The following is a 27,232-nucleotide window of genomic DNA, read 5'->3' as shown; positions in this document are numbered from 1 at the left end:
CACTAGCTTTGCTATTTGACATAGGGAAAATTAGCCGTATATCTTAATTTTGGAGAAAAGTTTATGAGGGTGACAGAAGGAATTGCCCCAGCTTCTTAAAAGTAGCAGGTCATTGAATTGTGCGCAGAGTGCAAGGCAGCTTGTTCCAGAGGCGGGGAGCAGCTACAGCGAAGGAGATACGGTACGAACGATCAGTTTCGACCTCTCTTTCGTTCCACGTGTATTTCGGGCCGAACTTTTGTGTATCGCGATAAACAGGACTACCGAACTGGAAGGCCGCCAACAGCTGCAGTTCGTGCTGTTCACGCAAGTTTAGAAACGCGATGGACAGCCTCGCCTTAGCCGGTTCCAGTGTTCGAGATCGAAATTTCAGGCAGCAGCAGTAGAGCAGTCGGGCGCGTTAAAATTAGAAGACGCGGCGTAAAACGTGAAGACACGAGGGTGGGCCGGCCGGGAGGTTAAATTTAACGACACCGGGTGCGTGGCGGAGCGAAAGGGGGGGGGGGGGGCGGTGGAGGGGGGACGTGGCGGCAGAGGCTGGGCGGGCAGTAGCGGCGGCGGCCAGTGCGTGTCTCGTGCCTAGACATGGCGGGCGCGGGTACGGGCTCTCCGCAGCCGCCGCGCGAGGTGCACTTCTGGCCGCTCGTGTCCGAGGTGAGCTGGCGCGGCGACGCCGAGCGCAAGTCGTCGCGCCTGCCACACTTCTTGCAGCGCTTCTCGCTGCACCGCTTCAGGAAGGAGCGCGACCGCGAGCGGGACAAGGGCAAGGACAGGGAGAAGGGAAAGGGCGGAGCCGGCAGCGGCCGTGCGGAAGCGGCGGCCGGCGCGAAGCGGGCGACCGACGGCGGCGGCGAGGGCGAAGGCGGCGAGCAGCTGGTGCGCTGGGTGCCGCTGCGCGCCAAGCCGCCGCTGCCGCCGCAGACGCACGCCCCCGCGCGCCGCCTGCTCGAAACCAGCCTCGACGCCGACGCCACCCCCGCAGCCCCCGCCGCCCCCGCCGCCGACGCGGCCGACTCTGCACACCAGCTGGCCCCGCCCGCCGGCGCACCCCTGCGCGCCAAGTCCGTCGAGTTCCTGCTCGACAAGGAGAACCACGCCGCCGCACAGGTCAGACCCCACGCTGCGCAGCCGCTGCCGCGCAGCTCTCACCGTATGGTCCAATCGCACATTTGTTTCCTGGAGTTCTTGACGAATTACTTTGCCCTTTGTGAATAGATTATCTCATTTCGTTTCATAAGAAAACGCCTCATAATAAAAATCTTCACTTGTACACCCCTAATTATTATGACTGTCATTTAAAGTGCTCGAAATGTTAACCTTGAGCGTTGATGCTTGCTATAATGCTAATACCGACAAATAATGCACACGATGAACAAACAGTTCTGACAAGAAGAGCATATAAGCCTTTGGAATATGGTACACATACATCTACCTTTAATTGCACTGATTGACTGTTCCGTCAGTTCTTGGTAGAATATTTTACAAATTACGAATGAAACACACACAACACTTATGTAATAATGTACAATATTTGTTATTTATCACACGAACGGGTTTTCGGCTGTTGCGCCATCATCAGGTTCTATGATAAGTATGAATTATGCAACACAGCTTTTGGAAAATAATCCGCTCTCTTCCAGGGTTGTATATTGGTTTAGGTACGTTGATGATGTGTTGTGTTTATGGACAGATACTACCAGACAACTTCAAAAATTCCTGAAGCAACTAAATTCTAAACACATCAGTATAAAATTCACTGCATAAATTATATATGTTCAACCATAGACGTCAGTGAGCGTATGCATACTTTCAAGATTTATAAGAAACCTACCACCACAGATATAGTAATACCAGCCAATTCTCAACACCCAGTGACCCATAAACATGCTGCCATTCATTCTATGATACATCGCCTATTATACATCCCCATGTGTACAGCCAGCTTCCAAATGAAATTAAATTATGTCAAATAAATAGCAACAGATAATGGCTATACTTCTATGTTACTGGACTACGTAATTCGCAGAAACAACTGGTGTACTCTCTTCTTTACCCTGTCCTTGACCCACCACCTTAAGGATGCAATAAATGACGCACAATTCCATACTTCGCAAAAGTCTCACCAGATTTAGCCAGACCAGACATCTTAAATCCAGGAACGGAAAAACATCATTTTATGTGCACAACACTGTTGTACACTGTTTGCCCAATGGTAAATACAGCACTAGAGCTTTGTAAGAGAATGGAATATATAAAATTACTTATAACTGTGGCAAGTTCTATATAGATCAGTCTGGCAGGGCAACTTGTACCCTCATGAAGGACACCACAGAAGTCGGAAATTATAAAAGGAGATTCTACCTTTGCAGACCACCTGCTTAAAGAAGGCCAGAGTTACGAGGTTAAACATGAAGTATTACATCGCATCCCAAAAGGAAGAAAGATGAACTGTCTTGAAATAATGGAAATTAGTAAACACATGTCCAGCAGCTCAAACTTAGTGCTGAAAGATCAGACACAGTTTCCTCACTCGCCACTTCTAACTGTAAATACTACTCATGATCCCATTAAGGACATGTTCTTAATTATCCCTCTTATTCATATAGTCCATTTCCTTTATTTCATGTACTATAATTCTCTAGTTGTGTTAAAAAAATTTACTTTGTATAATCACAGCTGCATAATTCACCTGGTTAATATCACTATTATATTTCATCTGTTTGTAATTTAGGATCTATGAAAGACAAAATTATTTTGTTCAGCCACGTCTTTGGAATATGACACCAAAGTTTATTGTTCAGTTATGTTCCTCTATGTACAACTGTTGTAATTTGTCTACAATTCATTAGTTAATGTATCACATATTTTATCTTAGTTAAATAATCTTACATCGTATTTACACTGAAATAATCCCGCTTGTTTTATTCCTAATTCTAACATTGACGTTTCCAGCTCTGAAAATGGAGATACTCGGTACATGCACTAGTTTAAAATCAGTGATCCAATAAAATTTCACTGCACCAAGTACTTATCCTTGCACCTGATGATGGCGTAACAGCCGGAAACTAGATGGTTTAACAAATAATAAATACTGTAGAATAACACCAGTGTTGTGTGTGTTTCATTCATGATCTTCATTTACATACACTGTCGGCAAGCCACCATACCGTGCATGGCAGAGGGTATATTGAACTACTGCTAGCCATTCCCTTTCCCGTTTCACTCGATAATGGTGCGAGACTAAATGACTGTCTATATGCATCCTTACGAGCCCTGATTATCTTGTCTTCAAAGTCCTTACGCGAAATGTATGTTGGTGGCAGTAGGGTCGTTGTGCAGCTTGTCGCAAATAGCTGTTATGTAAGCTTTCTCAACAGTGTTTCGTGAAAAGAACGTCTTCTATCGTCCATGGATTCCCATTTCAGTCCACATCTTTACCGTAATACCCGTGTGTTGATCGAACGTACCTGTAAGAAATCTAGCAGCATGCCTCTAAAATGCTTCCATGTCTTCCTTTAACCTGACTTCGTGGGGGTCCCAAACAGAGCAGTACTCAAGAATGGGTTGCGGAAGTGTTATATACACGGTCTCCTTTATAGGTGAGCTACACTTTCTTACATCTCCCAGTAAACTGAAGAAGACCATTCACCTTCCCTGCAGCCGACCTGTGTGCTCATTCCATTTCACGTCGCTTTGCAGCGTTACGCCTACTCATTTAATCGACGTGACTGTACCACAGAAGAGTGCTGAAGATCAGATCTGCAGGCTGAATAATTGATGAGAAGACAGCGAATCTAACTGAGAAGAAAAGAAATTTATGGCACAAATTTGGGGGGGGGGGGGGGGGGGACTGCACAGGGTACAGCGAGAAAAGGGACTTGAGGACAGCAAACGGTTGTAAATGGATGCCGCTTGCAGTATTTATGAAGAGATGAAGGGGCTTGCAGATAATAGACTACCGTGAATTGTTGTATCAATATAGTCTCTGGACTTGAAACCATAACTACAGTAATCGTTTCCATAGTTCTTTATTCGATCGGACTCTGGCTATGCAATCACAAAAATGTCTTTTTTCGTTATCAGCCGGATTTGTTGAGCAGTTCTGTGACGACTCTACCTAAACAGACCGAGACAGATCTCCCAGCTCTTCCCTGATTTGTATCTCTTCCACAAATTCAGCATGATAACGTCCAACACTGATGAAAAATAGTCAAGAATAGACCAGTAAATGGTTTCGGAAGCGATCTCCTTTATGTATAAATTTCATTTCCTGAAGATTCATCTCGTTATCTCAGTGTGTCATCTGCCTTCGTCTCAACTAACATTATGTGGTCGTTTTACTTAAATGACTCCAGATTGGTGGTATCTTTAGATGCTTATCGGTGGTTACTGATTCCGCTAATTGCTGTTGAGTGGTATAATCTATCAAAATTGGCATTTTTGTCGATTTACTCGTATGGTATTACATTTAATTATGTGTGGAGTCATCTGTCAGTAATTGTACCAGGCATTCATCATCTTCGTACCCTCTTCCATTTGTAACAGTTCTGTCATATGCGACTTTCCTGTATACAATAAATTATTCATGAACAGTCTCAGAAGCTGTCAACGTTATGTACCAGATTTTTTATCTATACAGTGAATTTTAAAGTTCCCATGATATTTTCTTGAGTTTCACCCACCGCTATTAACATTTCTGACAACGACTTCCCATTGACAAGTACCTTCACCGAGTGCAGCTTCCTGGAAGTCTTCGATTCGAATATGAGTAGTCTGCACAGTAAATAAACACTAAATGTAACTGATAAGTTGGCAATACCACGAACACCGAGGTGAAATGATGCAAGTTAATTCGAAACAAGGAAGACAAACAAGACTACAACAACTGATGGAGCGGCGAAAATATAACAATATTCAAACACATACACCAAACGCTTGACAAATGTATTGTGGTGCAAGTGTGAAACGTCAGGAAGTTAAGTGTCAAATACGAAAGGAATTGTTGAATGTGCATGCACGCAACACATTTGTGATAAACAAACAAGACAAAAGACGACAGAGAAAGGAATTTGCTAATGTAGAGAAGTGGCTGATTATGGATACTAATCAAAACGAGAGTGCACAAAAACTTCGAATTTTAGGTCGCTGTTAATGCTTTTACTCAACAAAGGAAAATGTGCAATGTCACTAAATAAAGCATTTCCGTAGTTTCATAAACAGTAATTAAATGAATGCAGTTACATTGTTGTTTAGAAGTCCTCAACATAGCTACTCTTATTTTTTTATGTACGCTCTGTTTTGTTAACTGTATTATTATTATTATTATTATAGGCTGAATTAGTTGGCAGGCCACTATAACTTTTCACACATTTGACCCATAAGATTTTGGGGAAAAGCTCCACTGCTTTCTAGTGCTTAGCTAAGCAAATAATGGGGGTACGAACATGTAACTACAAAAATTTTCTTTAAGAGCATAATTTGTTCCACACCACAAAACGGGCAAGTTCTGATCAAAAATGTGAGAAATGACGTATATTGAGAAGATGCTTTTACTGCGCGAACTTTGAGCCATTAGCAATAAAAAAAATGGTTCAAATGGCTCTGAGCACTATGGGACTTAACATCTTAGGTCATCAGTCCCCTAGAACTTAGAACTACTTAAACCTAACTAACCTAAAGACATCACACACATCCATGCCTGAGGCAGGATTCGAACCTGCGACCGTAGCAGTCCCGCCGTTCCGGACTGCAGCGCCTAGAACCGCAAGACCACCGCGGCCGGCCATTAGCAATAAGACACATGGTACATTGCTGTAAGATAGTCCATCGAATTCACTTTAAGGTGGCTGGATTATTGTAGTTCTGGATTACGTGATTTCTATAGTCTGTCGGCGTTCTTCTGCTAAAGCAACTAGACGCAATAAATATTGGTTTCAGCTAAACTGACATAAAATAACCCCACAGATGCATCTTACTGGAGGCAGTGTAGAGAAAAGCTGATGTACGAGTATAGACCGACACACAATGGCAACGGCAGCAAGCAGTCGCCAGTGACGTTTAACCGTTCCCCATGTCGATACCAGAAATAGTAAGGGGCTTGAATTCATAACTCTTTAGCTAAAAATGTACATTTACATATATGTTTTAGTGGTTCATTGGTTTATTTACTTTTCTTATGTGGTAGCCTTCCTTCCATAGGAAACTGTCAATTATTTCGGTACAATTACGACCACCAGCCATGTGTAACGAACGATTTCCTGTCCTGTTACATGGAGAGAGCAGTCTTTAATAATCTATCTGAACTCTTACAAGAAGAAAGGAGACACTGAATTTCTGCGTTATATTTACTGTTACTTTCATCAAATGGAATGAGAAGCAAAACCGCGTTTCACCCCACTACACTTGCTACCAGAAATATGTAGGGACTTCAGAAAGCAAGTTACATGTATCGTCCCGCGATAAAGTCATTGCACAACAAGAATGGCATATTGTGAAAAGAGAGTAGATGTTCCAAAATTCCTACACGCGCAGTTCTGTTGAGGTACGGATAACAGGTGAATCGCAGTGAGCGAGTGAAATGACGACGTAATTGGAAACGTACTCCATAGCTGAAAGTACACGGGACAGTACGATTCTTGCGGGGAAAACGCCTAAAACTGCACAAAGATTCATCGTGAAATTCTGGCAGTATATGAACCACATGCAACGGCGCGTCCAGCCGTAATGAAATGGTGTCAACAATTTGACCAAGATCACCCAGACGTGGGTGACGCTGATCGTGGAGAAAGTATCTGGCACGATGCGAATTCCATATTTTCGGCAGGCTGAAAGAATATATGACGGGAAACAGACTTTCCGACGATGAGAACTTTACACAGTTGTTCTCCAATGGCTCTCTGACCGAGGATTTTTATCGTCGAGGAACTGAACGGTTAGTAGAACTCTCCGACTGTTGTTTACAGAGATTTGGTGATTATGTTGAAAAATGGTGTCATGTCTCTATGTCACGTGGATGTGTAGTGCAGTATTCAATAAATGCTACTTGGCCTGCCATAATAATGTGTAACTCACTTTTGGATGTCCCCTTGTATGGAGCTACGTTCGTATTACGCCTTATCACAGAGAGTGACATCCTCGGGTCATTGGATAGTTGGAAGAGAACATATTCTACCATAATCAAATAGCTGGAAGAGAACATAATCTACCATTATCCATTCGACATAATGCACACAGAAACATAGATATTTTTCCTGATAGCTGTAATCTGCAGCCCTAAAATGCTATACAAATAATATTCCTCTGTCATAGTGAACACAAACTGATGAGCCAAAGCATTATGAGTATTTTCTTATTGGGTTTTGGTCCATATTTGGACTGCAATACAGCAGTTGAAGAGAAAATCGCGCAGTCGGTCTTCACGTCTTCTCACATACTAGCAAGCGAAAATGGCTCTCACAAAATTTCGTCCTACGCATATTTCCGGCAGTAAATGAATGTTAAAGATCGGCAGTCTGGCAACACCGTAATCACATGTACGGTAACTGGCCCTGGCAGCGCATCGGTCTAGTGCTCTGTAGGTGGTGCAGTGGATAGCGTTTTGGGTTAGCATGAAGGAGGTCGGCGATTCGATTCTGGGTCGAGGTATATTTGTTTTTATTTTCCAGTTTCATTCTGCCATATAACGCTGTAATATACACATTTTCTTAACCCACACGTATCCGACATTTACGTAGTATATTCCTAACGAAATGTAGTGTAGCTGAACGTGGCAGGAATAATAGCTGGTACTAATCAACGAGACCATTGGGGGAGGGTACACAGAAAACTGGTTTGGAATCTAATAGATGCCGTGGTGCGATACAATTCGCGTCCACATCGTGCAATTGGCTTATTTAAAAGCTAAGCAATGAAAGCGATTGTACTTCCATATCTGTGTTCGTAGTACGTTAGCGCAAATGTTTTATAGAAGACCCACTGTAATCGCTGTATGACGATTAAGACGTTATACACCGTACCACGCAGACCACATTTACCAAATAAAAACAAATTCACTTCGATCCCCAATCGAACCTCGTGGTCGTGCGGTAGCGTTCTCGCTTCCCACGCCCGGGTTCCCGGGTTCGATTCCCGGCGGGGTCAGGGATTTTCTCTGCCTCGTGATGGCTGGGTGTTGTGTGATGTCCTTAGGTTAGTTAGGTTTAAGTAGTTCTAAGTTCTAGGGGACTGATGACCATAGATGTTAAGTCCCATAGTGCTCAGAGCCGTTTGAACCAACCCAATCGAACCCTCGACCTTCCGCACGCTAATCCAAAACACCACCCACTGCACCAACTGCACACCACTACTGATACATGCTGACAATGTTAGTTACCGTACATGTGATTACAGTGTTGCCAGATTGTCAATATTTAACGTCCATTTACTGCTGGAAATATGCGCAAGACTAAATTTTGTGAGAGAGATTTTTCTATTGCTAGTGTGTGAGGAAACGTGTTGCGAAGTCCGAGTGCACGAATTTTTCTTCACTCTGTATATGTCATGGATTCAAAAAGTCCTTAATTTGTTTCTGGGGGTATGTGGCACCAGCTATCTGCGCAATGGTCACACAGTTCCTGTAAATTAAGGGCCGGTGGTTTGTGGGTGCTGAGCTGGCACCAGATGCTTTACCATATGCCTTCCATCGAGTTCAGGTTAGGCGAACTTTGTGGCGAAGACGTCAATGTGAGTTCAGTGTCATGCTCCTCAAACCGCTTCAGCACGAGTCTGACCTTGCTGAACCGACAGTTATCCTGCTGGGGGATGCCGTCGGTGTCGAGGAAGGAACGACGGTGGACCGCAATAATGGGCATGTAGTCCACAGGTGACATAGTGCCTTCGATTACTACCTATGCGCTATAGAAGCTCAGGTGAATGCCCCGTAGTGCAATATCGTCCCGTGGCGAGGTGCATGTTTATAGCAGCTATTCGCCTGAGTGACAGCATATCAAGACACGACCATAGATCTGGTTTAACAAGAAACATGATTTAACCAACCAGGCGACACGTTTCCATTAGTCTCGATGATCCCATTTAATAGCTATTGATGAGACTGCTAGGTCAATATGGGAGCACGTAGGGGTCCTCTGCTGCTGAGCACCATGTTCGACATTGTGCGCTGAAGGGTGTGTTCCGAAACACTAGCGCCAGCGTTGTACTCTGTCGACAGACCTGCCACAGATCGCCGCCTATCCTGCGTTACCTTGAAATGTACATCCTGCGAAAAAGGTTACGAATAAAAAATTATATTTTTTGCATATATTTAGCTCCATAAAAAATTGGTCCCTCTTTCGCTAACATTTATTTTTCAGAATAGTAGGGAAAAATTTCTGTGCAGAACTCCAACTTTTTTTTAACTCTGTGATATACGATTAGAACAAATTTATGATTCAATGTTACAAGATGAAATTAATTTCAATTTTTTATTTAAAATCTGTATCTGTTATCACATTCGCGGGAAGTTGGGCTAAGATGCCCGCCCGGCAGTTCAGATTTAGGTTTTCCGTGGTTTTCATAAACCTATAAAGGCGAAAAATGTGATGTTTTCTTTAAGAAAGACAAAGCAGATAACTCAGTTATCAATGTGCGCTGTAACAGTTCGTTGCCCATTTTCTACACAGTTTTCACATCTATGGAAATACCATTTTTGACTATGTTACGATGATTTTAGAATGGGTCTCGGCCCGGAACTATTCATCGTGCGAATAAAAGAAAGTAAAATTTGCAGCTGATTTTTCGTTGTACTGATGATTGTTTTCTTTCCACAGGAGCAACACATACCCAAATACACACATCAGAGACCCTCCTTTGTCGCATCTGTCCAGAAAACAGGTCCCAACAGTATACTTTTAATACTCTCGCCATTCTCTTCTTCCTTCCCTTCACCACATCACACTGAAATTGTACCCTGACTTTCCATGCGTATGCGTATGCGTGACTCCACGCAGAGGGTCCGGCACTAAATCTGCCAGCATCTTTTCAGCACTGACAGCAGGGCCATGTACTATGGAGCCCTGTGTGGGGTCGTATCACTTCCTCCCCCCCCCCCCCCTCTCTCTCTCTCTTTCTCACTCTCTCTCTCTCACACACACACAAACATCACACCACAAATACGCCCACGCACGCACGCACATCCACACGCACTTACACTCACACACACGCACACAGACACACACACACACACACACACACACACACATACACACATACAAAAAGAGAGAGAGAGAGACGTGGACGTGTGTGCACACACACATACAAGCACACGGTGTCCCTGCGGTTTTCCATTTTTTATGCGGATTGATTTCTTCTCCCCTCTGAACTTGCCATTCTCCAGCCACCTACGCTTAAATCCAGTCTGGGCTGATGGAGGAAACACTTCGTACCCACATAAACACAAGCTGGTTAAACTGCTTTCTGAAGTCTTGTGAGACGTTGTCGAAATTCAGCACATGTACAATTTGTTCGTTGGAAATACCAAGTACCAACGTTCATCAGCGTCAGAGATTCGACTGATTCAGAGCACAACATTAACTAACTATTTGGAATATAAATATCGATACGTTTGAGCATTACCGTAACATAGAGCACATTTTAATTTTATTCTTCGAGCAGCGAGTCCCTGAATCTTCTTTTTGAGAACGTGAAGTACTAGAGAACTTTAGTCTGAAGCTATGTATGATAAACACATGTCAAATACGTGAAATAAACATTGAGCTTCACATGTCAAAAATATGATCGTTAAGCTTAGTAATAACGCAATTATTGTTCAGAAAATACTCTAAAGCTACCGCCTTAAACAGCCAAAACATATGTTACAATGAACAGCTGCATGGTCACCATTTTAGAATGTCCCTAAAAATGGCTGACGCACTTTTTTTTTTATTTCACTCATGTGTGTCATACATTTGGGACAACTTGCATATTAATCTGTAATTGAGATGAATGGTTGGAAACAGTCATCTTGCTTGCAGGTAGGTGTTGTTAATTATTACAGAATCAGGCAAGCTGAAAAATTAATACGGATGTTCTTTGATGCCCTGAGATAGTTGCAAATTGTCCTTCAGCATGCGTGTGAAGAACGAGTAGCGGATCCGGACAATGTTCACACAGTGGCGACGCTTCACACGTGGGAAAGCTGTTTCTTTGTTACCTCGACCTTCTTCGTAGTGCTAATCACTTGAACGTGCTTGGGAAGCAACACGAAATTGGGACATTAGTGTAAGTAACGTGGAATGGAAGTACCCGTCGTGGAGTGATAACACCCACCTTTGGTTTATCAACTGCAAAGACGGTCTCTTATGGTATCTGTCTGCTATAAGTTAATCGTTTTAATCAGATACCTTGTGACTGTCCAGTAGACAGGGGAAAATCCCGTAAATTCTTTGAGGTTTCTGATCAGAAATTTCCACAAAAATGGTTGATCATGTCTTTGTCAATTGATGTTCCATGGAAATTCAAAATTCCCTTTATTCGTCAAAAACATCCCCGGTGAGACTGCGGATGGTATGAGAATTTTAAAAAAATTATCAAAGAAGAAAAGCACATAACAAGAAAACAGCTTCGTTACCCAGACGCTCGAGTAACTATGTGGTGATATACGGCAATTTATTACTATAAGAGGTTCTCCTGGAACTACATTCGGAAGGAGAAGGGTCCAAATCCCAGACCGGCCACACAGATTTCTAAGTCGCTTAATGTAAATGTCGATAAGTCAATTTTCCTGTCTACTTTGTCCAATCTCAGCCTGTGTTCTGTTTCTAATTACCATATAGTCAACCAGTTGAGCTATCAGATTGAAGGGATTCTGATTCCTACGTTTCACCCACTGCTCCAAATAGTCTCATAAATTTCTGTGGCATTAAAATCGAGTACTTTAGCGGGTCATTCGTGGTACGATAAGGTGCCTAAATAATCGTCGATCGAGGAATGTATGCATGCAGCCTCGTGAACATGGCTTATGTCGTCTTGGAATTCGAGAATGTCCACGGTATACTCATCATGAAGATGTAAAAGGAAGGGCAACCGATAATGTTGACATAAACATACTGGTTCACGCCCTTGGTAACCTGAATGAGTACGCTCAAGTTATGGTACGAAAAACTGCTCCAAAAAAACACAGAACCGTCTCCGGCCGGAAGTACGTCCTCCACGCACTGCCGTCGATGAATCAACGCGTCGCATCGTTTGACAAGAGGCAAAATCTCGACTCAACGGACGATACTACACGCCCCCTGTCAGCCACTGTCCAATTTCTGTGTTGTTTGGCCCACTGAATACGTGCAGCTTTGTGTGCAGCTCTGTGCAAAGCCGTTAGCGAGGTGCCCGACTTTAAATGTCCATTTCACGAAGTTCCCTTCGCAATATTCGCTCGGAAACTGGTAGAGATGGATCAGTATTCACTGACAGCAGCAGTTCCTGTCCTGTTTGGAAGTGAATGTTATTAATAAGGTAAGGCACTCCACGCCTCTCGGTTAGTATGTTCTTACGATCACTTTTCTTACACCGTGCTACGTGGGTGTGAGTGATAGCTGGCCGGTGTGGCCGTGCGGTTCTAGGCTCTGCAGTCTGGAACCGCATGACCGCTACGGTCGCAGGTTCGAATCCTGCCTCGGGCATGGATGTGTGTGATGTCCTTAGGTTAGTTAGGTTTAACTAGTTCTAAGTTCTAGGGGACTGATGACCTCAGAAGTTAAGTCCCATAGTGCTCAGAGCCATTTGAACCATTTTTGTGAGTGATACACCATTTCTTGTATACGCGTTGGACAGTCTGCGTTGACACACCAACAAATCTGACAACTTCATTCACGGTATGGTCATGGGCACGTCCAAATACGATACCTCTTTTCTGTCATTCTGTAACATCTCCACGTCGACTCAGCTTACTTCGCTACAACCAAGTCGCGCGGAGTGGCCACGCGGTTGGAGGCGCCATGTCAGCAATTGTGCGGCCCCTCCCGGCGGAGGTTCGAGTCCTCCCTCTGGCATGGGTGTGAATGTTGTCCTTAGCGTTAAGTTAGTTTAAGTAGTGTGTAAGTCTAGGGACCGATGAGCTCAACAGTTTGGTCCCTTAGGAATTCACACACATTTGAATATTTTTTGCTACAACCAACTGCCACATACAAACCACTTCGCTGTCATGCCTTACGTCAGCGGATGAGGGGGGAGAGGGAGGATCTTTATCTGGTATCAGTTCTACATCATTTACATCTTCCCTACAGAAACAGTCTGTTATTTTAACGGGGTGACTAATATTTTCCCTTAGAGTTTATCTGTTCTGTCAACTGTCGTGCTCTCCTCCATCCTTTCCCCACCCTTCCTCCTCGTTTTGACTTTGGCGTTGAGCGATTTGTAGCTAATCTGCCGAAAGGTTCGACCACATCATGTCCTTGAGAATACGACTATCTGGCATCCTCACTAACAGATCTTTCGCCGCCGGGGGTGCTATTATCACTGTTGTTTCTCCTCTTTGTTGATGGGCGTGTGCATGTTTGACGTATGCCGTGTGATGCTGTATGTATTACACACAGCGTTCACACTTCAACAGGTGTATCTTGTGGGATATACAGGTGGTTCGGAAATTCCCGTCACAGTCTTCTAGGACTTCTAGAGGGGAGTGAGTAGATACTTTTTTGAATAGGAACTCATATCGGGAAACGTACCATTTCCGTGTTACAATCATTTGAAGGCATGTTGGTAACGCGACCACTTTTACAAGTAATTGATTAGGCGTGATCCAGTACATCACTTGTTTTACAGTTCCACTCATTAATAACCAAAGAAATTGTTCGTGCACTCGTTGATAGGTTCTGTTGAACGCGATGCAGTACGGTCTCTTACAAATCGGGCGTGCGCAACTCCTTAGAACACCACAGTCACCCCTGTTCAGGGTGAAGGTACCCTTTCTCGAAGCTGTTGCGTAATTGTGGCCAAAAGGGTATACGATGGAGTCAGACGTTGTGGGGAATGATCTTGATAAAGGCGACGAGCAGCTCTTCCATTACCGTGAGCTTTGCCAGTCAGAAGGACCACGTCGTTGTTAACTGGAAACGTGTACTCAGTCATGTTTCTCGAACAACGAACCAGTTCAGAGAAATAGTATAGACGTCAAATGACATCAGCCGATCCGATGTAACCGCACTCCACCATGACTACCATGTTGCATACCTAGCTAGCAAACATGCTTTTCAAACAGCTGTATTCATTTCCCTCTGCAAGTCCTAGAAGTCTGTAACGGGAATTTACGAACAGCCTATATCTACAAGATCTGAATTTGGGCGCGTGAGGGATTTTCTCTGCCCGGGGACAGGGTGTTTGAGTCGTCCTCATCATTTCATCCTCATTCGTGAAATTTGCTAGACTGAAATGTGGAAAGATTGGGACTTTGTACGGGCGCTGATGACCGCGCAGTTGAGCACCCCACAAACCAAACATCATCATCATGGGCACATAAAGCTCAAAGAGAAACATGCGATTACGTTCTAGTATTAAGATCGCTTTGCGGACTGAGTGCAGCCGACGATGTTGCACTTTCCACAGACCACCACGACATGTCTCTAGAACGTAGCGCATGGAAGCAGCAAACATTTCCTGTAAGGAAATGTAACAAACCACACAACGGAGACTTTGGAGAGACCGCGTTGATACACCAGCTAATCGGGAAATTTCATTCATAGTGTGGTAATGGGCACGTCCAAACATGATAGCTCCTTTCTTTCACTGTAACGTCTTCACGTTGACTCATCTTACAGAGCTGATTCCACACAAGCGAATGGTAAATACACACCACTTGTCAGTGTCATGACTTACGTCAGCGGTGGCATGACCGCCTATCTTATCTACAGCGCCCCAAACCGATCAGTGTGCATTTTTAAAGGGATAACTAATATTTTGTCTGGTAAGATGAACTGGAGTATTCCAGGAGCTTATAAATGAACTGAAGCCTGTAACTTTTCTACCCTACAACAAATCATTGACGATCATTGTATATTGTGTGTAAAGTGAACGTAGTACTGAATTTCAAAAGAAGTTTTGCTTGCATAAAAGTGGCCATCGTTTCTAGCAGTGACGGAAGACGCAAGACGTAGGCAGCCGCTCGGAAACCCGTCTTCCCACGCGTATTCCGCAGCGAGGAGGAGTATAACTGTTTACGTCTAACGCGGACCACGCAGCCGATCCAGATTTGAAACTGGCGAACCTCACCGTAGGCTCAGGAATGTAAGCAGTGCCGCTGCAGCTTATTATTTACCTCATCATTTTGTTCAGAAGATTGTTTATAAATACACTGAATCGTAGAAATCACTATAGATTGCGGAGTCAAGAGCCGAAACGAAATGCGTAACTAATAAACCTTCAAGTATCAGAAATTCCCAACGAAAAGTACAAATTCTTAGAGACTGATACAGTCAGGTAACAAGTTCTGGTAATGGAAGTACATAATTGGAGGAGAGACGAGTGGTGTGTTACTCTAGCTATTATTTGGTCCGCAAATCGGAAAAATCCACTGACATGAGCGACTCTGATAAAGAGCAGAGTCATAGAATGAAGGCTTTCACGGCCGGATGACATAGCTCCTGGTAAACCTTTCGGGATGTGACGTTGTGGTGCAAGAAATTCTTCTGTTCATGACGTTTCGTCCAGGACTGCGCTGGACATCCTCAGAGGCACTCCTACGCTGAGTCTTGCTGACTGATCGGTCGGACGTCCGAGAGTGACATAAATATTGTAGGAACGGGGCGTGGTCAAGGTAACACGTGATGAGCAGAGATAATCCTTGTCACAGATAAAACTTAACTATTTATTGTCGTCTTGTCAAAGATCGGTAAGATTTTACAGAGACATGACATCAGACCGGTCTTTAGACCAACAAAGAAAATTAAGTCAAGTACTCCGATTTGCGAAGGATAAACGCACTCCTGTCTAAATGTGGTGTATACAACATTCCGTGTACGTGCAGTAAAGTTTATATTGGAACTACCAAGAGGAGCGTAAATACATCGCTAAAAGAGCACAAAAGTTTTTGTCGACTAGGAAAAATAGAGAAATCAGCTGTAGCAGAGCACGCTCTTCAGTCAGGAGCCCACGAAGTGAAGTTTTATGAAACAGACATTTTATCTACAACGTCAGATTATTATTCGTGACTATGTAGAGAAGCCATTGAAATTTATAAGCATCAGGATAATTTTAACAGGAAAGAGGAGGCAATGAAACTTAGCGACATATAGACAGTAGCTCTGCAGAATCGCTAGACAGTTTTATCTTTGACAAGACGACAGTCGATAGTTAAGTTTTATATCTGACAAGGATTATCTCTGCTCATCACGTGTTACTTTGACCACGTCCCTTTCCTACAGTATTTATGTCACTCTCGGATGTCCGACCAGTGCACCATACACTCTGCCTCGCCTTCCGTATACGCCTCCCTTCCCCCATGCAGACCATCTATGACCTGATTCTTTTCCCCCATCTGCTCCTATTCCTCGAACATACCTGCATACTCTACACCTCCCGCCTCCTTGATCCCCTTATCCCCTGGTTGCCCCTCTCTTCTCCAACCCCCGCCCTCTGCCGCGCCTTCACTGTTGTGTCCCCCCTACCCTCCATCTCTACACACTCCATCTCCTTTCCCAAGGTGGCTTCCCTCAACTCCCCCTCCCGGATGATGCCCTCTCTCCCTCCATTTATCCCTCCTATCAACTCTGATCCTCATCTCCCCCTCCTTTCCTCTGTCCTCTCCCATGCTCCCTCTCCCCCCCCCTCCCATCCTGTTTTTTCCCTGCCTACCCTCTCTCTGCCTCCCTTCTCTCCCCCGAGTCCTTTTGCATTTCCTTCTTCCGTCTTTCCCCATTCCCTCTCACGTCTACCCTGCTCCCCCACTTTTGAGTCCTCTCCCTCCATCGGTTCCCCCCCACAGCTTTCGTTTTTCCTCTCCTCCCCCCTCTTTTTTCCCCCTCATCTGTCCTGGTCCCCCCCCCCCCCCCCCATTTGCTCTTGTCTGTGGTGTGCCGACTTTTTAGTGCAGTGTTTCCAGTGATTGTTAAGTGTTGTGTGTCTTTTCTGAAGTGTTGCGAATGGACATCATACTGTTGCTGGGTGTGATTTTTTTTAACTCTTGTGAACAGAAACCAGACTGTCGTGTGTTTTTTTAATTGTTGTCTACTAATATCCCTGTCTGTTTCCTGTGTATTTTATTATCATCGCCCACCATTTCTTTTATGTTTTAAAGATGTTCAAATGTGTGTGATATCTTATGGGACATAACTGGTAACGTCATCAGTCCCTAAGCTTACACACTACTTAACCTAAATTATCCTAAGGACAAACACACACACCCATGCCCGAGGGAGGACTGTAACCTCCACCGGGACCAGACGCACAGTCCATGACTGCAGCACCTTAGACCGCTTGGCTAATCCCGCGCGGCTTTTATGTTTTAACTTCCCACAATTTTCCGCCATTTTACGATTTACGTCACTGTTTTATCGCCTGCTTTTATTATCTTATCTTCTTATGTTTTAAAAATTCTGTAGGCTGAAGAGCAGCGTACTAACCTGCTGCCAGCCCGCCCTCTTCGGGGGGAATCGAAATCCAATAAAGGGAAAAAAAATGTCCTACCGGTCGGTCGGTCAGTCAGCGGAGGAGCGCCTCTGAGGACGTCCAGCGCAGTCCTGGACGAAACGTCAGGGACAGAAGAGTTTTTCGGACCACCACCTCACATTCCAAAAGGTTTACCAGCAGCTAAAGGGCAGAGTGTTATGGCCCGAGGCCTGGGAATAAGCATCTCGGAAAGGGCGAAGCTGGTCGGCTGTTTGCGTGCTGCTGTCGTGAACATCTACGGAAACTGATTGAAGGACAGTGAAACAACAAATAGGCGACAAGGTGTGACGTGCACGCCTCATCACAAAACGTGGGTGCCGGATGCTTGACTTCATAGCTTCACTATGCTTAATGTATGATATATGCAGATTAATAACAAACGCAGTATTACTTCCTTGCGCCAGTTAAGCTCCAGCTGGAAATTAGTTGAGAGAGAGCACATCTCCTCTGACAGTGTAGCAACAGTCATACTTAATGTGTTTGTTATCTGGTCCTACTGTATTAGTCGGCCCCCAAGACAGTAAAATTGCAGAGCGCACTGTACTACTACTGGTTGTGCATACACTCTTTGGAACAGCTGTGGGTGGGAATATTCGGTTGTTTCATGCTTTGAGGAGTGATGCTAAGCACATAAAGGAACAACAGGATTCTTTTTCCGTGATACGACCATGTGTTGTCACATTCCTGAGACATTAGTGGCAAACATGTCTTTATATCTTTTGTGTATTATTTTTCCACTCTTCCTTTTTGTATCGTTGCAACTCGAAGCCGGAAAATAAAATGGTATGGAAATAGCATATACTTGGCAGCGTATCGGTTATTTGAAATACATGCGGAAATCATCCGCAACATAATTTAACAGAAGAACGGTGCGGGAAGTTCTTGTGGATATTAAAAGTTTTTTGTTTATGTTAGACATATTTGCAGTATCCTGATAGGCATGGAATGTTTTTGCACGTATGGGACCCATGCAAGCTCCATTATGAGCGTTCGTATGTGCCCAACAACAATGTTTGTGCGCCGTGGAACATTTAGTCTTTCTGCATTCGATTCTGCTGTCTCTGCAATCAGAAAGTGCTTATGACGATTATGACAATCTCACAGAGTGCACATCGCTGCAGTTCAACACATTCCGTCAGTCCTGTGTGAGACTCCACATCAACAAAGCAAAGCACCATTTCTGCGGGATGATTTTGCATCTTGTAGATAAATCTTTGATTTGATACGACCTGAGCTTTGAAGTTCTGGTTTTTTACCAGCCCGTAATCAGTAATTCATCAGCTAAGTTCAGTAAGAGTCAATCATAATGCTCCATTCATTCACAAGACATCCTTGCTGCCAAAACATAGGAGCGTCTACAAACTGATTCGAACAAGATGGAGGCAAGGTATCTATGGAAAGTTCTGAGAAAACAAGTGTTCAAAGACAAGTTGAAGCAGACCACCCATCTGTGGCGGGAATGCCATCACTCATCCGCCACTATGGCATTAGCATACCTTCAGACCAGTAGCTGTAGGATACCAAAAATTTCTACCATTTTTCTCTTCTGTAGGACAGTGCTTCGAATTCTGTTTGCATAAGTGTTCTGATTTGTCCCCACCCACATCTGTGCTTAAACAGTGCTCTCTTTCCAAACAACAAGAGCATATATTGCTACAGGAATTTCTCAGGTGTCATGTATGAAAGGGATGCCGCCGCCTCATGCTTGCGGGACATGAACGAACGCCTATGCATGCCTCGGCAGCGGCGGTGGCTGGAGGCGGCATCGACGCATGAGTGCGTTGGAGCCTCGCATACGTCATGATTGACTATAGTTCAAAAGAGTCTTTTATGTGCACTGTGTGTTTGTGTAGTGCATTATTTCCAGCTGTTTATGGGTTGTGAGTGAGTTGGCAGAGCGTTATATATGCATTATTTCGGTAATTTACGAGTTGTTTGCATGTCTGTACATCAGTGTACTGCATTATTTCGGTGATTTACGAGTAGTTTTCAGGTATGTATTCTGTGTAATGCATTATTTCGGTAATTTACGAGTTCTTTGGATGTCTGTAGTTATGTGTACTGCATTATTTCAGTACATAGTTTGATGCTCTGTGTGCTGTGTAGTGGGACCCCAAGCACATCAGAGCAAGTGTTTTGTATCAGTGTAATAAATATACTATGTCAAATCCATCCCTAAATACATTGTTCCAAAATAAATAAAGTACACTCTTCCCTCTCTCCAGCAGCTTAGAGCAGGCTGAGTTCTTTTCCCACCATTTTGCCCCTCGAGACTGCCATCTTGGATTATGTCATAGGAGGGGCGACGGCGCTCTCTGGTGGCAGTACTATGTACTAGGTCAGTTGGACTCCAGACCTCGTGGTGGAGACACCAGATGGCGGTACTGCCTCAAATTGTTTAAATAAAGACTGCCTGCAAAATGAAGACTTACATTGGTCATATCCAGCAGCACAGCACAGGCTGAGTCATTTTCCCCCCATTTTTCCCCTCCAGACCGCCATCTTGGATTATGTCACAGAAGGGACAATGATGCGCTCTGGTGGCAGTACTGTGTGCTGGGTCAGTTGGACTCCGGACCTCATGGTGAACACACTGGATGAAACTACTGCCTCAAATTGTTTAAATAAGCACTGCATGCAAAATAAAGTCTTACGTCCATCCTATCCAGCAGCGCAGCACAGGCTGAGTCCTCTCCCAGCCAATTCCTAGGAGGACATGGCAGTTGGATGGAGGTAGTTAGTGGAGGTAGCCAAAGTGACCTTTTTTCCCGCCATTTTCCTAGGTTAGTAGAGGTAGACGTGGTGTGTTGCATTGTCCTGATGGAATTTAAACTTCCCGCCATTTTCTGGGGGCAGGACGAGGGAGAGGGGGTTAGGTTAGCGGAGGTAGCCCAATTGACTTATCTTCCCGCCAAAATTTGAACTTCCCATCATGACGTCATTGCGACATTGCCATATCTATCGCCGCCATCTTGAATAAATTTGGCAACAGTGGAGAGTGGGATAGAACATAGTTTGCCCTAATACTTGTGTGTACTGGCTGCTAGCTGGAGCATGACAGATGTGAAGGTAATATCCCATCCTGTAAGGGAATATTATAAAGCCGATATCGTTTACAATACTCGAGATACTAACCAGAAGCATCCAAAATTTTATATGACCCGCACTTAGAAACGGTAGTACAACCAAACGCCGTTAGGAGCAGTGTAATTCATGTTTCTTATGTCAGTATGTCAGGCGGCTTCGGTCTAAGAGGTCGTGATTACAGTTGGCGGGCAGTTTTCCATTGTGACATTTGGTTGTGTTTCCGATTTTGCAATGACGATCCTGAGAGAACAGCGTTTCTGTATCACTTTTTGTTTTAAACTTGGTAAAATAGCCGCAGAAACATACAAAATGTTAGTGCAAGCATTAGCTAATAACGCTTTGGATGAGGCACAAAGGTATGACTGGTTTAAACGTTTTATAAGTGGCCGCACATCTGTTGATGTTTTGATGACGATGAACGTTCGGGACGACCATCTACCGGCATTACACCAGAAAATGTAAGTGCTGTTCGGACTGCGATAGTGGAAGATCGTAGGCTACCCATTCATGAAATCTAGTGATGTCCTAAGGTGGCTAAGGGAGAATGTGAGAAGGAAACGTCCCGAGAAGTGGCGCAGAAATGTCTGGTCCTTCATCACGACGATGTGAGTCCACATACAGTTTTCATCGCGCAGCAGTTTTTGTCAAAAAATGACCCGGCGGTTCTTCCTCATCCACTGCGTGCACCCGACTTGGTTCTGTGCGAGTTCTTTCTCTTTCTCAAGTTGAAAAAGAAATTGAAGGGATGAAGATTTGACACGATAGAGGAGATACAAGCGGAATCCCTAATAGTTTTGAACACATTGACTAAAAAAGACTTTCGGGCTGATCGCATAGATCTAGGCCTTTGTACGAAGGTTGCAAAGCCAAAGTCAGCAGCGAAATAAAGGGATGGAGGATCGATATTGGTGTGCGGGTAGGCTTTTGACGCTGGTTGTCATTAAACGTAACGTACTGACCGTAAATGGGGGAAGGGATCCACATTTGTTCGATTACGCTATTGACGATAAAACACTGGAAATGGCAGTTATAGTAAGATACGTAGAAGTGACTGTCTGGTGCGACCTAAAGTTGGACCGAGCGAGGTGGCGCAGTGGCTAGCACACTGGACTCGCATTCGGGAGGACGACAGTTTAAATCCCGCGTCCGGCCGTCCTGATTTAGGTTTTCCGTGATTTCCCTAAATTGCTCCAGGCAAATTCCTGGGTGGTTCCTTTGAAAGGGCACAGCCGACTTCTTTCCCCGTCCTTCCCTAATCCGATGAGGCCGATGACCTCGCTGTCTGGTCTCGTTCCCCAAATAACCCAACCCAACCTAAAGTGGAATGGCCGCATAAAACTAACTGTAGGAAAAGCTGATGCCAGGCTCAGATTCATTGGGGGAATCTTAAGGAAATATAATTCCTCCACGAAAAAAGCTGCCTACAAAACTGATTCTCGAGTTTCGTTCATGAGCCTGGGACATTTACCAGGCTGGATTAAGAGAAGAGACAGAGAAGAATTAACTAAGAATGACACGTGTAGTCTCAGTATCGCTTAGTTAGTGCGAGAGCGTTACGGAGAAGTTCAACAAACCGCCATGGCAGACGCTACAAGCGAGTCGTTGCGTAGAACGGACAGGCTTACTGTTGAAATTCCGAAAACGTACTTTCCAAGAAGAGTCGGACAACATATTACTTTCTCCCACATATGCCCTCGTGAAATAAACAGGACGAGAAAATCAGAGAGATTATAACTCATAAGGTTTATAACTGAAACAGCAACCAGCCACAAGTATGGTTTAACGAAGTTTGTTAAAATCAGATCATGACTGGTTTCGGATTTTTACAAATCCATCTTCAGTTGATTGCTACATGTTTCGTTGTTTTCTTTTTGGGGCCTCATTTTGCATCCATTATTGCTTAGCTGCGCCAGGATACGGAAAAATGTAGCAAGGGAGAGGCAAGAAAGGGCCCATGCCATGTTCTAGAATCTGGAGAAAAGGCTTTTAATTCATCGCTCCCAACCCTAAGTCCCAAGCGACTGGAAAAAAGCGCAGGTGACTCTTGTAAATAAGAAAAGTAAAAGAACGGACCCACAAAACTACAGACCAATATCTTTAACGTCGGCTTGCTACAGACTTATTTAACACATTCTCAGTTCGAATATAACAAATTTCCTTGGCACAGAAATGCTTCTGTCCACAAATTAGCACGGATTTAGAAAGCATCGGTCGTGCGAAACTCAACGTGCCCTGTTCTCACGTGATATCCTACAAACCATGGATGAAGGGCAACAGGCAGATTCTATATTACTAGATTCCCAGAAAGCGTTTGACACAGTGCCCCACTGCAGACTTTTGACGAAGGTCCGAGCATATGGATTAGGAGCTCAGTTAGTGGCTCGAAGACTTTTCACGTTATAGAACCTCATACGTTGTCCTTGACCACAAGTGTTCATCAGACGCAAACGTATCGTTAGGAATGCCCCAGAGAAGTGTGATGGGACCCCTCTTATTCTCCGTATACATCTCTGACGGACAGGGTGAGCAGAAATTGATGGTTGTTTGCCGATTACGCTCTGGTATACGGGAAGATGTCACCGTTGAGTGACTGTAGGAGGATACAGTATGACTTAGACAGAATTTCTAGTTGATATGATGATTGGCAGCTTGTTCTAAATGTAGAAAAATGTAAGTTAATGCAGATGAGTAGAAAAACAATTCCGAAACGTTCGAATGCAACATTCGTAGTGTGCTGCTTGACACAGCCACATCGATCAAATATCTAGGGATGAAGTTGCAAAGAGATATGAAATAGGATGAATACGTCAGGTTGGCAGAAGGGAAGGCGAATATTCGACTTCGCTTTACTGGCAGGTTTTTGCGAAAATGTAATTCATCCATAAATGAGACGGCGTATAGAACGCTAGTGCCACCCACTCTTGAATACTGGTCGAGTGTTTGGGATCGACACCAGGTCGGATTAAAGGAAGACGTAAAAGCAATCCGGAAACTTCCTGCTAGATTTGTTACCGGTAGGTTCGATCAACACGCACGTATTACGGAAATGCTTACTGAGCTCTAATGGGAATCCCTAGAGGGAAGGCGAACTCTTTTCGCGAGTCATTACAGTGGAAATTTTGAGAACCGGCATTAGAGGCCAACTGCAGATCGAATCTACTGCAGCCAAAGTTCATTTCGCGTAAGAACCACGAAGATAAGATGAGGGAAATTAATGCTCGTATGGAGGCTTCATTTTTCCCTCGCTCTGTTTGCGACTGGAATACGAAAGGAAATGACTGGTAGTGGTATGTGGTACTCTCCACCATTAGATGTAGATTACAAATGTCTCACATGTTTCTAGCAATGATTTTCTGTGATTGCACTAAATAGCAGATTTAATATTCTGGAGTACGATGTGAGATACTGCGGCTTTAGAAATCACTAATTTCCCCTTTGTCTGTGGACAAAGAAGACCTGTGTCGGCTGCGTGACTCTGCACTCTGTCTTGCAAAGCAGAATACTGAAGAACACGTAGATGTGGACACCTATACTTTACCTATGATTCAGATGCATCATTCGAGAATAGAGGAAAAAAGTGTGAAATTTCGAGGTGGAAAAGATAACCGTGGCAGAAACTGGTAATCCGTCAGTCTATGGGATGCAACAGAGCGCGACACACTGTCGTAGAGGTACGAATTCTGCATTCCAGTTGGCACGGCTGCTCAATTGGGATGAGGGGGGTTGCCTTGATTCAGTGCTAAGTTATTAAAAGCCGAAAATTGGAAATTTTTGGTAAATTCCTATGGGACCAAACTGCTGAGTTCATCGATCCCTAGGCTTACACACTACTTAATCTTACTTAAACTAACTTACGCTAAGGACAACACACATACACATACCCGAGGGAGGACTCGAATCTCCGACAGCAAAGAGGCAAGGCGCCACAGACCGAGCGGCTACCCCGCGCGGCTTAAAAGTCGATTCTACTGGTCAATTTGATGGAGGTTTTGGGAGCTTTGCCGTATTTACATAGTCGGAAGGTGGCCATGGTTATATTTTACTCAACAAACCGAAAAATCTAGCTTTCTAAACACTGTTTATCAACTTTATTAAGCACGTCAACATTAAATAACGGAAGGCATGCAAATAATACAATAAAGCCATTAACATGGACAGATATGAAGTTTTGTTAGCAAAAAAAGTGATATACATGACATTAAAATTGAATAAGTGCAGTTTAATATTCATTTTATGTTATTCCACTTAATGGGGCGTTAATGTGGAAGGTTTTTGATTGTTATTTTTGTTGTTACACAACAAAGTCTTCTCGATTATTTTCTATTTCAAATACTTAATTATTAGAGTTAGCCTAACATTATGGGTATGCGAATAAAAATATTGTTCTTTTCTGCGTTCTTGGTGCATAACTCACAAGATACCTTGGATTTAATAATGATAAAAATTAAATTTAAGATAGTTGAATCAAAAATTAGGATTCTAATAATAATATAAAGAATTGCTTTGCATTTGTTAGTGGAATATCCTTACATATTGGGTATCAAAGTAATCTACCTTAATATCATTGAATGAAGACGATCACTAGTATGAGATGCAGTACGTCTTATGGGCGTTTTAGAGTTTTGCCCTCTCTTTGATAAATTTCTGAGGACGCCCATGCCCACAGCATACATTGCTGTCGCAGAAAAATGTAACAGAGCTGGACTTTAAATAGCACAGGGCTTTCAAAATACAGGAAATGTCAGCGGTAACTGAAAGTACAACCTCGATAGTGAAAACAGGTGGCCGTGGTGGAATATAAATTTGTTTCTGTAAATTCATGGATGGCTACCGTGGAGCAAAATTGCTTTGGAGGTCAATAATCGATCGACTCGGTTACGCAAGCATGTACAGAGAGAAGGGCATGCCAGTAATGGCTCAGAGATCGACAGGTGGGACTGATGTGCAGCTTTGATGAGAAGTCCGGGCTGCGTTGCGATGGCACTGGCGCCAATGGCAGCTGACATGGCAGCAGAGACAGCGCCAGCGGCCGCCCGAGCCGGAGCGGTCGCCTCTCCGCACCAGCCTCTCTCAGTTCCAGCACGGGTTCGCATTATTTCCGCTTAGCTAACAGAGACAACGGCTGCAAGATATGTCCAATTCATTTGTGGAATCCTGTACGTCATACATCGCTTTCCAGCGCGGACTTTCACAGAAAATATACTGTTGTCTGGCACTACAAGGGGTAGTCATTGAATTCTGTTACCTTGAAAAAGTCATGTAGCGTGGTTATGGTGTTAGTAATTTTCTACATATTCACTCTTCAATTCGACACATTTTATCCCAACGACGGATGACTTGGTGGTGACCTTGATTACAGGAGACTGCGATTTTGCTGCTCAGGAAACGATCCACCTCGAAAACCAGTCACGCTATGGTTTCTTTATCCCAATGTTTTCTTTATCCGAGGCAAGAGAAAGTAGTCACTGGTTGCCATTTTAGGAAAGTGCGATAGTGAGGGATAACTGATAGACCAAAGGAGCAGCACGTGTGACTCAGTCCCAGAGATCCCCAAAGTGGTCGAAGTGAGCTCCAGTGGTCGATAAGAGTTCTCCAGGAGTCGATTAATGCACGAGGTTCGAAAGTGTGTCACAGAGGATCAATTACACTCTCTAGAAAAAAATAGAATAAAAATACAATAATATATGGAAAATCGTTAAATGTAGATACATTTTTGTTATAATTTTCCTACCTAATAGTACTGAATAGATAAAATTCCGATATAATTATAATTGCCTCGAATTGTAAATATCTATTGTTAGCGAAATGTGGCAACGCTTCACTCTGAGAAAGAAGAAGCAGTTTTTTTTTATCTCTTGCGGGAGTAAGTTATGTCTGTTACTACTGCTGTTTTGTTGTGCTGTAAGCGTATTGTGTTTTTCATGTTAAAAATCTAATTTCAATTGCCACAATTTCGGGTACCAGTGTTAAGAAGAAATACAGGCAGGAGCATTTGAAATGGGGTTTTGTGCTATCGCTTGCTAATGAAACAATTCCTATGTGCTTCTTACGTAAAAAAATATTATGCATTGATGCAATGAAACCGGTGAAAATGAAAGACCACTTGGAGAGGACTCATTCTGATCAGAAAAACAAATATTTTGACTATTTCAAAATACTAAAAGAGAAAGTGAGACTTCGGCCAAATTTCAATTCATATTTGAAGTCATCTGCTAGTGTTGATAGAGAAGGAAGACTGAAGAAATCCTACAGCATCTCTCTTAATATATCAAAGAAAGGGAAACCGTACACTATTGTTGAAAAAATTATAATACCAGCTACAAAATATGTAAATGAAAATGTTATGAAGAACGAATTTCAACTAGTTTTAAAATGCATACCATTAAGTGCAAATACTGTGCAACAACGAACTCTGGTAATGGCCGATGATGTGGAAAGAACTTTGACCTCTGAGCTCCACTATAACAAGTTTCCTATTTAGCTTGGCGAATCTACTTTCGGAACTTCATTCTTCTGC

At 43.7% G+C, this 27,232-nt stretch overlaps 1 protein-coding gene across 1 annotated transcript in view; it reads left to right on the top strand.

Moving 5' to 3' along the window:
- The first annotated feature begins 585 nt into the window (after window positions 1-585).
- LOC126470785 (uncharacterized) overlaps window positions 586-27,232 on the top strand; it is a 742,455-nt gene continuing 715,808 nt past the window's right edge. Inside the window, exons 1-2 of the mRNA XM_050098794.1 lie at window positions 586-805; window positions 983-1,107. Coding sequence (XP_049954751.1) covers window positions 586-805; window positions 983-1,107 — 345 coding nt within the window. The remainder of the gene's footprint in view (window positions 806-982; window positions 1,108-27,232) is intronic.

This window comes from Schistocerca serialis, chromosome 3 (genome assembly GCF_023864345.2).
Source record: "Schistocerca serialis cubense isolate TAMUIC-IGC-003099 chromosome 3, iqSchSeri2.2, whole genome shotgun sequence".
NCBI classification, from domain to species: domain Eukaryota; kingdom Metazoa; phylum Arthropoda; class Insecta; order Orthoptera; family Acrididae; genus Schistocerca; species Schistocerca serialis.
Note: the sequence above shows the minus strand (reverse complement) of the source record. Positions and strands in the feature narration are given on the sequence as shown.